We start from the raw sequence: 13996 nt of genomic DNA, 5'->3' as shown, positions 1-13996 counted from the left end.
TTTGGTAAATTTGCCTGTCCTCCTCCCCCATCCGTACTTTTATATATAGTATAGATATAAATACAGGGAGTATAACTTTTAAATTTTTAAAATTAATTAACATTAATAGCATTTATTTATAGTTTATTATAACTATACCAGTGTATTTTATAAGTAATTGATACTCCCTCCGTCCTAATAGAGTTGTCCACTTTGAGAAATTTTTTTGTCCCAAAACTCTTGTCCACTTTCAAAAAGTAACTACTTTTTACACTCAAATTTTCTATATTACCCCTATTTAAAATCCACTAATGAGTAAAGTAAAAGTAAATTGCAAGTGGACCCTATATTAAATAGGGGTATGACAAGAAAAGTAAGAATTTTTTTACAAAATCTATAAACAATAATTGTTTTTCTTAAACTGTGTGATAAAGGTAAAGTGGACAACTCTATTGGGACGGAGGGAGTATTAAATTGGTTAGAATGTTTTTTAATTAAAAAAGATATTTATGACTATACCAATATATTTACAATTTCTTTATTTCAATAGAATAATACCATTTCGTTTTCTCAAATAGAACTCAGTTTTTTTATTTAAATAGAACTCTATCTTTTTTTTGATAATTAATAGGACTCTATCTTTAATAATGAAATGAGTATATTTTAATTTTAATTTCATTTAGTAATGACTATAAAATTTTAAATTATGTTATCAATTATTTCCAAATAGAATTCAATTTTTTTATTTAAATAGAATTCTATCTTTGATAATGAAATAAATACATTTTTATTTTATTCCTTAATTAGTAGTAACAATGCAACTTAAATTATATTATTAATTAATAATAAATTTAAAAGGATAATTAGAAAAAGTGATTATACATGTTGTAATTCCTTAGTCAATTTAGTCCTAATGATGTTATACTTCTGTGCACGATTTTACACAAAAACAGTTGCAGAGTTTTGTAATAGGTACTAAACTAAATATTAAACTCCGAGTCAACTTCAAACTGAATTTTTAATTGACTTCAAATTAAACTCCAAACTATAATAAACTCCAAATTAAACTCCACTTTATCTATTCATATAGGTATTAAACGTCAAATTTAAAACTTCTATTATGTTACTTTTTTTTTTGAGAATCTATTATGTTACCTATTCAAATCAAATAATAATTCTATTTTACATTTTATTATTGAATAAATATTAATCTTTATAATTTTTTTTTTGAGAAAATCTTTATAATTATTTAAATAAAGAAATTGTAAAGATTTATTTAGTAATTTAAGATCTATCAAATAAAACTATCTTAACAAAATGTAAAATTTCGGCAATTAGCTACTAAAAACAAATTATATAACAAACACTCATAGTCTTTAAGGAAAGTGGAAAATTAATCACAGTACATTACTATTTTAGTTGACTCCTTATTTTAAATGACTACTATTTTATTTGACCCACGCTAATAATTAGTCCACGCTAATAATTAGTATTATATTTTAAATGACTAAAAAACCTTCAATTAAGTGATCAATTAGCTATAAATTAAAAAGGGCGGTTCGGTAAATGTGCCTGCCCTCCCTCCATCCGTGCTTTTATATATAGTATAGATATAGATTACATTATTAGATTAATGGAACATTAAGGATAATACGGTTATAAAATAAAAATTTAAACATATTTGATGTACAAATTAAAATTTAGAGACAATTCCGAAAGAAAGATGATAATCTGCTTGCAGTGGATGATGAATGTATCTATGTTGCGGCAGCTGAGGTGTTGCCTCTGATATTTGAGATGCTATTTGCCTTTGATATTCGAGACAGATAGCATTGTGAAATCTATATTCTATATTTTAAAGCTGAAGTAAAAAAACTTTGTATATTGTACAAAGTTTTATGGGTTTTTTTGGCTTTATAAGAGATTTCAATTGTTGTGGATGGTGTGCGGGGCTCGGGTTACCAATAGTATGCATTATTGTCTTTGCAATGCATCTTTCCTTCTTTCAACAACTTGCTATTTCTAACAACAAACATACAATTTATTTGATGATGGTTCAATTTATTTGATGAAATTGAGGGCCCCTTTCTTCAATTGTTCTATTTTTTTACAAGGCTTAATCACCAAAAAAACCCTCACTTTTTAGCCCCTTTTCAGTTGCACCCTGATGTTGCAATTTTGTCAGTTGCACCCTAATTCGCACCTTTGAGTTTCAATTCCACCCTCAAAATAAAATTGGACTCTTTTTCACTCGGGAAAAATTCATAAAAACCCTTATAAAGTACTCGTTTGAACTCTTTTCCATATAAAAAGTTAAAAATGGATGACTTATTTTAACTTTTTTCAAATAAAAAAGAGATCAATTTAATATTTGAGGGTGGAATTGAAAACCAAAGGTGCGAATTAGGGTGCAACTGACAAAATTGTAACGTTAGGGTGCATTTGAAAAGGGGCTAAAAGGGGGTTGGTGATTAAGCCTTTTTGTCTTCCACCAACTTGTCATTTCTCACAACAAACATCCAATTTATTTGACATGTCGCAGCAGTATCTTTGCTTAGAAGCTTGTAGCATGAAAAAGAAAAAGAATTACACATTATAGTTTTCCTATACGTGGCACGTGCATAATGTTTTACTATACGTGCCTACGGATATAGACTAAGATGTGAATTGCACGGTTGAAGCAAAAGACTCTCTCTAAAAATTTGTTCTCTCCCTTCTCTCTAGAAAAAACTTCTCTTTTTTTCATTGTTCTAAAGGGTGGGAGAAGATGATTTCTCCGGTTAACCGGAAAATCATCTTCTCTCTGTCCACTTTAATAACTATTGTAGATCTACTATTCTATCCAATAAATTCTTGTTAAAATTTTAGTTTTGATTTGGATCTTTGTCTTGTTGCTATTGATTAAATAATGTGGTTTTTTATGTCCCTCCTTTTGTTTATATTTCTTAGATCTTCAAGAACATAGTGTTTGTTGGAGCTTTAGATCAAAAAATTTGTAGATCTAAGAAATAGTGAGGATGTGGAGCTATCTTTTTAGGATCTAAATGAAGATAGAGATCGGAATAGTAGGCTTCAGCGGATTCAAGCGTTTCGTCGAGCAAATCGGAAAAGAAACTATCTAAACACCCGCTCAACATAATCGTTGTGTTTAAGTTTCGGGATCATAAGTCTAGATTGTTCTCTATTTTTCGATTTTTTATAGCTTGTATTCGAATTGTTGTTTATTATTTAATATCTCATATTTTGGAAAGATCATATAGATAACTTTTGTTATATGACTTTGACGTGATGTAATTTTTAATCTTCATAATTGATTCTAGCTTGGGAAAAAAAAATTGCATGGTTGAAGGATTGGATTACATCTTTGGCCTGAGTGAAATGGGACTATCTTATCTTTATACTGTATTTGTAATAATTATCGATTTCTTTATTGCCCTTTACTTTTACATTTCCCAACATTGGATAGTAGACTTTTGTTCATTGTCAAAAAATCTTGCCATTTTTATTAATAAGAATACAAGAGTGTTTATCTTTCTGTTTGAAAACATAATTATTTATTTTCTGTCAGGAAACAGCGGATCAGTTGGAGGTAAGTAAGTATAATTAAACAGACTCAGTTTTCCATTTCGAAGTAAATAAAAGAATAATGAAAAATACTACCTCAAATTACATAAATTAAGGGAAATGAGAAAGGAGGAGGAAAAAATCAAGATTTTTGAGAAGGATTTCACGGCATGCTGAGATTTGCTAAAGAAGAAGAAACCATTGCTGCCGCCAGAAATACCTGGTTCAACAAGGTTCTTTTTCTTCATTTTTATTTATTATTATGTTTCTGATTGCTTCTTATATGAAATGAAAATAAAGGTTGATCTGGAGGCATTATCAGCTCATCCTCAGATTGGCCTGTTGCCTTTGGCTTCTCATGCTGCTGCTCAATTCAGTAAGAGCAATCAACTGCTTTATCAACTACTACGGGTTCAAGATTATAGGTTAGATTAGACTAGTCTAGTTCTTAACTAATGATAGGAAGCATAAAGATAGCATAACAGAAAAACTGAGGTGCCATGTAATGAAAGCAAGCAAAGATGAGGAAAAACAAGATGTACTGAACGATTTCCTAAAATATTTTCAGGCTGAATGTAAAACCTTCGGAAGCATATGTGAAAATAGGAAGATATGAACTCATATTGTCGACGTGGTCTCAGAATACAGCTGAATTTTGTCTATAGTTTTCTCGTAGAAGACAGATTTGGAAAGCACATGAAGGAAAATGAAATCCTCCAATCTTCTTTGGAGTTTACACCCACCGACGATACATCTATAGATGAATTCTACTCACAGGAGAGAATAGAGATGAGATCAAATAAATGAACTATTGATATTTGATGGGATAAAGTAAATGTAACCTGCAAAATGTTAGTTGATAGAATCATACTCCTGGAAAATTTAAAATTAGAACAATATGCACAACTTTGATAAGAGGCAAGAACAACTGTAAAATAGCAGAAAATTCTACCTGATTCACAGTCATCGTCCATGACAGGGAAAAAAACCAGCCATTAACACCAACATTCAAAATTCAGTCTCCCTGCCCCGGCCACACCTGGAAAAGAAAAGGGTCCGGCCACTAAGCTAATATTTAGCTACAAGATCAAAACACATAGGCATGACTTGTGTTCTGTACAAATACCATCTATCTCTCATGTAACAGTGTATAGCTCATCAGCCCCTGGTTTTACAGGATAACCTAATCTTCAACAGTTAAAGCATAGCTACTAGAACCTAATCTGCAAGATCCGCTTCATGAACTTTTCCTACTTGTCAAGAAGCGACAGATAAAAACAAAAAAAGCCCGAGTCTCTTAATCTCCTGGAGTCGGTCATCTTAACAGATGCTTGGACCCTGCACGGCAAAAGCTGGTTGTTAGGGGGTTAAAGAGGCCTAAAGCATAAGCATCAAAAAACAATCAATTCAGCTACATATTAACTTTGAAGCTCCAATGTAATTACAGAAACAAATAGTAATTTGACATTAAGCATCCAATGCTCTGTCAGGCCATATTTCGCACAATTAATAGTAACCCAGATACCACAGGGAAAAGAATGCAATGCTGCATAAGATACTTAACACCTTCAATCAGTTACAAAGAGGCTGGACAGGAGCACACTCCATGAGGTGAACAGATTTACGTGACTTATTATCCATGCCGAAATCACCAGAAATATTGGCCTCATCATCCAGAAACATCTAGTACATTTTCAATGTAATGGATGGAACATAAATGGCCAACTTCAATCTTTTGGGTTTTCCCTGGACCTACAGTATATTCCAAGGAAATGATGTCCCTACTCCAAAGTCATCTGGAGTAACTACATATAACGTACATAACTATAAATTATAGCAAAACCTACAACTGGAAATTCTCATTCCATATGGACAATAGAGCCCCTGGTAACCCCCCAAGCAGATAAATTTAAGCATACTGATAAAGACATGTTAGGTGATTTTGAACATCAACCAACTCGCAAATAAGGTAAGGTCAAACTTGGTTTGGAATCTTTGGATATTCTAAACATGCAAAATGAATGTAATCATCAATGGCAACACTATTGATTATGTACCATAACAATGATAAGAATAGTAGTAATAAGTAAATAAGACAAAGTTCATGTGCCAGGCTGCTAGCTCAAATGACCAAGGGAGAAAAATGATTTAATTAGCCCATTAAAAAAAACATTCTCATAGGCAACCATCATCTACATAACAAACCACTGGACACTTGAAGCAAAGAATGGCAGCCAATTGAACTTGGATAAAAGGACAAGGAGTGTTGGGAATTTATGGTGATTAGAAACAATCTCTCCAGTAGTAATGGTTTATTTGCCAGTTTCTCAAGAAAGTTTATTAACCTGTGAGACAGGAGGTGTACCTGCCCCAAAATGTCACTCCAGATAAATAATCAAACTCTAGCATCAATCAATCATTTTCTGATTACTTAGACACTCTAAGCAGAAACTAGTTGAGCACAAACCTAATACCAAATTGCAAAATATTCCAAGTGCAAATTATCTAGTTAGCCACGTACAGATTCAGAGTGAACTTACTATTAGAACGTTTCATGTTCCTGCAGAACTTGCTACCACATAAGCACCGGAACATCTCCACAGGATGATCATTATCGTCGAAATCAATACCATAATCCTGAAGATGCATCAGATATTAGTTTGAAAACAAACCAAAAAAGATCCTCACAAGTTCACAATATATGCAAACCATCTACAGACAGGTAATTTCGCACAGGCAAGCTTGTCTCTGATACAAATCTAAGAATAGCATAAAAAACATGAAAGTTGTGTCACTTATGACATACATAACTTACATGGCCATACAATCTGCTGGACACCTGTTTTCAAGAAAGCTGGAAACTCAAAAGCATGTTTGATGGACAAAGTAGCTCCACAAAAACACTTCTGACTAGCTGATAAATTTTAAGAAAATCTAAGGTCTATTATGCTTGCTATATTGACCACAACGCTACTCATCCCGCCTCAAAATTAGTGTACCTCGACATTATCTGACCCGTTAAATGGCAACTGAATTACTCTTAATATCTTGAACATATTAAAATAGATGTTTTCACCAGAGATAAGTCATTTTTCACAAGCACATAATAATGTTCCTGATGGATGATGTTTACTATCAGAAAATATGAAATTTGGACCATCATAAACCCCATACTTCCAGAACAAACTAAAAATAGATGCCAAATTAGCATAAAACAATCAAGGAAACCTAAATTTCCATTATCCTGAATCTTTATATACAAAGAAAACAAAGATAACAAACAGTACTATATTCAGAGACAGTATCTGAACAGCGTAACCAAACATTTTGAGACATCATAACTATATAACCGAACAAAGAAGACCAAACTTGTTCATTTAAGACTAAATAGCAAAAACATATCCATAATTTAGTAAACCCATGAACTTTCAAAAGTCAAACAATTATGCAAGTGGTATTTACTAACCCATGTTAGTTCTTCCATAGCATCTACATCTCTAGTGGTAAAGAAGGCAAGCTGCATAAGAAGTGAAGCAATGTCTTCTCATTCATGCAGCAGATATTATATAGTTAGCAGAAGACAAGATAAAGCTTTAAACTTTCATACATGATAGTAATGATGATCTGGTGTATCCATTTTGACTGGGATCTCAATCAAGTTTGAATCAAGGCACCTAACAAAAGAAAGAAAATGTAATCAGAAGAAAGTCACTTGCAACTGCAAGAGAAGTTCTGAACTCCTTGTAAATTAACACACCATATCAATAACAAGAAGGATGTCAAAAGTGGCAAAAGCAATCGAAAAGTTTGAAAAGCACAAAGAAAAACAAGTACTGCAATGAGGATCAAAGCCGTATCCACAAGCTTTATCAGTTACCTGTGATTGATAAACCTAGCAACATTTCCAAAAAATGATGCATCCAAACAAAGAGTTTCTTCGTCCTTCACTGCTCCTTTCAAGCACCAATATGCGTCCAGTAAAACTGAACATGTATGACGGTTAACATTGGTGCCTCTTGTTCTTTGCATCTTTCTCTCTTGCAACTCCTTGCCAGTTAGTATTTCTCCAACATACTCGCACACAAAGGTCCCTTTCGGCAACTTATCTAGGGTTCTGAGACCCCATCCCTTTCCTTCGGGTGTAAAGAAAACCTGACGTATACAGCCAATGAATAATTGATAGATAGCTCATGCACATGAACTGAAAAAAGAACAGGGCCAAACGAAGATTTTATCTATAATGTTTAGGTGCATTACAGAATTTTCACAGAAAATTAATTCTTAATTCATGAAAGACACCAAAGGATCATAGTCATAATTTCATATTTCTAGAAAATATCGAATTGTGAAACTTACAGGGATGAAAGATCATATGTGTACCTGTAATTGACACATTATACCTCGCTGCACTACTCGATTTCCACACAGCTTATGGCAGGCACATTTGCTCCAGCATTCTTTTATATAATTCCTCTTCACATGGCCCTTGCATGGTTCTAAGATCTCTTCATTTTTTGATCTTTCAAGTGGGCAAGCTTTACAATAAGACAGGCATTGCCGTTGAGGGTCGCGAGTTATAGAGATACAGTCCTCTAAAAACTCTTCCGTGAGAAGGCCCTGTGAATTGTATGCGAACTTATCTCCATTTTCACTGGCACAAGCACAAACTGTAGTGGAGGACAGACAATCACCAATACATGTAGAACAACAATTTTCAGCCTTGATTTGAGAGAGAGTGAACTTCACATGAGCATTTTGAAAAATGAGGTTTTGAGAAATGTAGTTGAAAGATGGAGGGCATTCTTTGTTGATTTCATTTAACCATGGAATTTCAACAAATTCTTCCCCCTTAGCAATGTCACTGATATCATGAAGTGATCTGATCTCTGAAGAAGTGAGCTGATTCTGTGGAACAACCACCAGACTATGTGACTCGGGGTCTTCTAACTCATCCCCTCTGTCAATTTCAACAGAACCATTAGCACTAGCTTGTGTATCCTCAATGATGGGTTGTAGTGGCCTTGTAATTCGTTCTGCGGACTCTTCAGTCAAGCTACACATATCCACTAATCCATTGCCCAAAGCAATGCAGGCAGCTGGTTTCTTCAATACATCAACTGTTGTTGTTACATTCATGACACTCTCCTGCGATTCATGAGAGGAATCAGTTCCCAATTCCAGGAAGCACTCACATATATCTTTCAGCATTTGCAAGACAGAAAAATTAGGATCAATTATTTTATATGACTGTAGACATTTCTCCTGCATTGATTTCAGCAGCTCATCTTGACTAGGCATGTGAAAATTTGGCTTTCCAAGCAATGAGTGACAACTCAAAGAAATCTTCACCTCTCCCAATGTTGAGGATGCAATCTCTAAGTCAGAAGAAGATTTATCTTGAGTTGCTGCAGCAAGTTCAGAATTGGTTCTTCTCTCACTTGATGAAACCGGAAGAGTATCACCTCCATTTTCTTCACTAAAATGGGATGCAAGTGGCACATGATCATTCGGCTTTCCTGTTGTTATACTCCTAACTGAAGAAGAATCTCCAAAAGTTCAAAGGAAAATCCAAATCAATAAATTGAAAGGAGCAATTAGAAACAAGGATAATGAAATGGAGAAATGTACCAGTCGTTCTTAAAGTCATAACCTCAAAACTATAGGTTCGAGTTCAACATTAATAGAATAAAAGTACCTGGACGGATCACTGCAATAGGAGCCTCATAACAAGGCAAGTTGTCTGGGGGCAACTCATCAGTAAATGGCTCATCTTTCGGCTTAATCAATGCATTAGATTCACGCATCTTTTGTTTGCCTCGATCACCCACAGGATCTCTAATCTGAACTGCAAGAGAAGGTCTCTCTACAATGGGTCTCTTCTCTTTAGAAGCAGCTTGCAGCAACATAGGTTCCTTTCCCTTATACGAGTTCCGCATCTGCGACGACTCTGAATTACGATTCTGGGGAGAAAGATCCCCAGGTTGCGGCTTCCTCATATCTGGCGATCTCTGTAAAGCATTTGCACCACGCGCTGCTTCACCCTCTACTTTAGGCTTTTTCATCAGAGGTCCACCAGACATTGAGTTGGAGTCATCCGAAACAGCACAGGCTTGCCCTTCTTCACTTCTTAACCGCTGTCTTTTCAACGGCTGCTCAGGTTCATCATGCACCTCAGCTTCTTCCTCAATATTTCCTCCCTGCTAGACATCAAAAACACATCAGAAAACACATAAAAACGAACAGAATCCGCATAAAAAAGGCAAAAAAAGCCGAATTTGACCTTGGATTGATCATCATCAGCTTCAAAGATGGCATCAGCTAAAGCTCTATAATTTTCTTCCTCAACATATAACCAGTTGTTGTCATACAATTTAAGAAGTTTCTTCAAAACAGGTTTCACTTTGTCTTGGGGTATACCAAGATTCTTCATCGCCCGAAAGGCGTTCATAATTTTGGGATTCGGTGCCATTGTAGAGTAGCACTGTTACCCTAATCAACCAGAAAATACAATTAGCAAACATGTAAACCAAAACAAGATGACTTGAAAAACATAAACCCTAAACCCTAGAATGTTTCGCATGAAAATGACTTAAAAAACAACTCTAGACAAAGTAAATGATAGTAAACAATTTTCCGGCGATATTTTTGCTTTAAACGTCAACATGCAGCATAGTTTTCCTTTACAGTTGATTTTCTCGGGAAACAAACGGAAAATCAAGAAATTTAAAAAATAATACCTATCAAACGCAATGTAGGTTCTTAATCAACAATCAAAAAACAGAAATGAAACGCAAACATTGTCACAGTAAAAGAAATTGTGCAGAGAAAATTTGAAGAGTTTACCGGCAAACAGTAGGTGAAGAGCCAAGTAGTACTGTGAGTGACTGACTGAGAGTGAGAGTTATAGGGCACGAAACCGTAAATACAAGAATATAAAGGAAACTAAATGGTAAATTTCATGTGTGATTTAAACTATGGATTACATAAATGATTAAAAGGGGATTATATTTTAATTAGATAAAAATATTTTAGGTAATGGTATTATTTATTCAACGGATGTGTCTAAGTGCAGGTGAAAAATAAACTGTAGAAGATGACGTGTCAGAGCAGAGGTGAACAGCTGTCATTAATTTTTACCGCAGTCGAGAAAAATTGTGAGTGTACGATACGTCCTCGATGTTCTGGTGGCGCGTATAGATAATGGAACTGCATTATTGTTCGTCACCAACCCAAGCCCAATAAAGAAGTTAAACAGAAAAGACTTTTTTTTTTGGCAAAATAGCAATTGTATTAATTTTGGTAAATAGAAGTACATAATATTTGTGAGAAATAAATAACAGAGGTTACAATAATAACTCCTAAAAATGAGGCTTTAAGGACTTTTTAGCCATTTCATGGGCCATCCAATTACACATTCGCTTAACATATGCAAAGTAAGCGAACGGTATCAAAAATTATGACTTCTATTATTGATGGTATATCTTTCTCGTCTTATGTTCAGTATCTTCGCAACTTCAGATGATATCATTCCTGAAAGACAATGAAAACTTAAATAGGTGATAAAACTCAAAATATTCATACAAATCATAACAACAACTATAAATCTGTTATTAAAATTTAAAACTTCATCAGAACTTATCTTGAACATTCCAGACGGTAGAGCCCTTCGCCAATGTACTTTAACCTCACAAGGAGTATAAAACTTCACAAGGAGTACAAAACTTCACAAAGAGTAGTTTAACCTCACAAGGAGTACAATAACCTCATAAGGAGTACAATAACCTCATAAGGAGTATTTTAACTTCACAAATTTGAATGACAAATTCTATGAATAATTGATGAGATCTAGATAAAGTAAAAATAACATATAATTTTATAAATATTTAAGTATGATATATAGTAGGTAATTTAAATAATAAACTTTAATACAATAGATTTGATTTCGAACGAGTTTTTAATAGTTTTCGGTTTACGAAACAGAAAACGCAAAAATATTTAAATATATGTGCTTACTTATATCAATGTTTTCTAGGCCAAATTTTTTGTCAGTGATAAGTAACACTTTCTTAGTAAGGAATAATTTACTCATTATTTAAAAAGTAGTATTTGACTAGCAAAGAAGGGAAATCAAAATTTTTCAGTTTAGACTTCTTTTGGCTTTCACCTAATTTATATAATTTGAAACTAAAAGGACTATTATTATTATTTCAAATACTAATAATTTAATATGTTGAAATATCTCAAATTAACCATATGTAATTAAAAAGGAAACATTGAAATGGTTTTTTTTAACAAAAAGGGGCCGGAAACGTATAAAAAGATAGCATTGGTGATGAAAAATGTTAAAATTAATTGAAAAGATGACATTGACGATGAAAACGAGATAAAAAAACTGAAGCATTAGAAGTCGAAATGCTATAAATTTGAAATTTCAAAATCAAAAGGAAATCACGGAAAAAACGATAAAACAATCTTGAAATTCAATTTATATAAGTTACTGTTTGGATTTATCCTCGCGTTCCTCGACATCTAGATTCCATACACTGGATTTTCTCCAATTCGAGACATTATTGCCCCATCGTTATATTAGGGTAAAAATGGAATCATTCAACAATGATATCATTATTTCTACCATTTCAGTTTTGATATCTATACTGATGAACAAATGGTTTCATTCTCAACTTTTGAATTATTTTTTCTGGATTTTGATTTAGAGGCTGAATAGTGATTGTTATTGTTGAAATATCATTGATTTATTATTGCGGGATTTTGTTTTCTGGAGATATAGATAATTGGCTACTGTTGGATTTTAGAGTGATAGTGGTGCGGTGAAAATGGTGGTGGCAGTGGAGGTTGTATAATTCAAAGAACATAGAAACGGTTTTTGTCTTATTACAATGTGTTGATTTTCAGTACATTAACTAACAATTTACTTTCGACAAAAAAGCTAATACATTACCTGTTTGAGAGAGCAGAAGACGGCAGCGGTTTGGTACGGAGAAGTGGTGGCCGAGAAGACAAACAGCAGCATAATTTTCCGATTTAGTGCAGAGAAAGTTTCTTGGCTGTTACAGCATTGATTATCCATAAAACTGAATGAAAGACATACCGGAAGAATTGCATTGCCTGTCCAAACTAACCGCCCAAACTTGGATTGAAACAGAATAGACTTCATTAGAGAAAACACAGTCATTAGGAGAAATTATTAAATAGACTTAGTCTACCACGTCATTTTGTGTACTAAGCCAATTATATCATAATAACTCATTAAAATGAGGGCATCCTTGTAATTTCTTTTGTTATTTGCATACACTTTCGAATAATGATATTATAAGAATACCTTCATTTTAATGAAGTGTTATGATATGATTGGTTTACTCTAAGGAAGACGTGGTGGACTGAATCTACTAAATTTCTCCGGTCATTAGTCAAAATAATTAGATAAATACGTTACTAAGTTTCTTTTTAGAGATTTATGTTTTCTTTTTTTCTATACTTTCTAAATTTGATAAATACGACCATAGCAGTAGTCTTACTGCTAACTCTAACATAAAAGCTCAATTCTCCATTTTCTTCTCCTTCCTCAAATCCGATGAAGAGAAAAACCAGTGCCGTGCTAACATACCGCAAAAATCGTCATAAGCCCGCCTTCGACGCAAGCCCTCTGCCATCACTGAAGCAGTCAAGCAGCAAACACTGAAGCAGCCACCTTGAATGTCGGGTATCTGGTCGAAGAAGATTATGTTGCTGATTTTTCAGGCTACTATTATTATTTTTATTATATAGGAAAATTGATGGCCATCTGATTGATTGACCTTTCTGTTTGGTTCCATCTTTTTTTTTTCTCAATGGGTAATTTTTTTATTAATAATAATAAAAATTACAGATGAACGATTCCTCAACATATTGAGTGAGCTATTTTAAAAGAGATGATGAGAACTATAAAAAATTACAGTCATTGACTAAGGCTTTTCTAACCACCAAGCGGGTCACCCAAAAAAATTAGGCTTGATTTTATTAACAAGCTCGCATAACTTTCGGAACGTTCTAAAAGAGCCTAATCTCTGAACGTTCCATACTAAGTGATTATTGATCTCGATGGTCCTGCATCGTTTGAGCCACCGTTAAAGCAACATCCACAGAAACACCTTCTTCATTAATCAACTTCAAAACTCGAACTGCCTCTGGTTCTTAGAAATCCGTCGTAAGATGGAGACTCTAAACATTTCAGAGATTCAAGTAGTTTGCACCGCAAAAAACAATTTCATCTTCAAAGATGAAAAAAACTACTCTTAATTTCGATTAGATCAGATCTAATCCATATTAAAATACTAGGGTAGAAATTTATTTCTAGATCTAGATAAAATTGGTCAAAAAAAACTTTATTTATAACTAAAGATAAAAATTGAAAAAAAAAACTGGATTTTAGAGATTGGGGAGGCGATTTTTAGCC

General features: G+C 33.5%; 1 protein-coding gene across 6 annotated transcripts; it reads right to left on the bottom strand.

Annotated features, from left to right (window-relative positions):
• Positions 1-3814: 3814 nt before the first annotated feature.
• On the bottom strand, positions 3815-10493 carry LOC126654843 (probable inactive histone-lysine N-methyltransferase SUVR2). 6 transcript variants are annotated; one of them, XR_008789452.1, is made up of 11 exons: positions 10387-10493; positions 9824-10032; positions 9239-9740; positions 7924-9089; positions 7421-7695; positions 7151-7217; positions 7010-7060; positions 6084-6180; positions 4670-4881; positions 4496-4582; positions 3815-4385 (listed from the first exon to the last, which is right to left on the bottom strand). XR_008789452.1 is itself a non-coding variant. In XM_056103572.1 (10 exons), the coding sequence occupies exons 2-10, from the start codon at positions 10010-10012 to the stop codon at positions 4859-4861; spliced, it is 2166 nt and encodes a 721-aa protein (XP_055959547.1). In that variant the 5' UTR covers positions 10013-10032; positions 10387-10493; the 3' UTR covers positions 4480-4858. The 6 variants fall into 6 exon arrangements, 4 of the variants coding, with proteins under 4 accessions (XP_055959547.1, XP_050204792.1, XP_055959546.1 ...); XR_008789451.1 differs by having other exon boundaries at positions 4496-4881; XM_056103572.1 differs by lacking the exon at positions 3815-4385 and having other exon boundaries at positions 4480-4881; positions 7924-8688; positions 8893-9089.
• Between the last annotated feature and the right edge of the window lie 3503 nt (positions 10494-13996).

The sequence above is a fragment of the Mercurialis annua genome, linkage group LG7 (assembly GCF_937616625.2).
Source record: "Mercurialis annua linkage group LG7, ddMerAnnu1.2, whole genome shotgun sequence".
In the NCBI taxonomy this organism is placed as follows: Eukaryota; Viridiplantae; Streptophyta; class Magnoliopsida; order Malpighiales; family Euphorbiaceae; genus Mercurialis; species Mercurialis annua.
This window is presented reverse-complemented; position numbering and strand designations above follow the sequence as displayed.

Excerpts from the sequence above, each read along its gene's own strand:
- LOC126654843 (XM_050348835.2), bottom strand. The coding sequence starts at position 10,012 with ATGGCACCGAATCCCAAAATTATGAACGCCTTTCGGGCGATGAAGAAT. Across the intron at positions 9,741-9,823 it reads CTGATGATGATCAATCCAAG|GGAGGAAATATTGAGGAAGA; the intron begins GTCAAATTCGGC and ends GATGTCTAGCAG. Across the intron at positions 9,090-9,238 it reads TATTGCAGTGATCCGTCCAG|ATTCTTCTTCAGTTAGGAGT; the intron begins GTACTTTTATTC and ends GAACTTTTGGAG.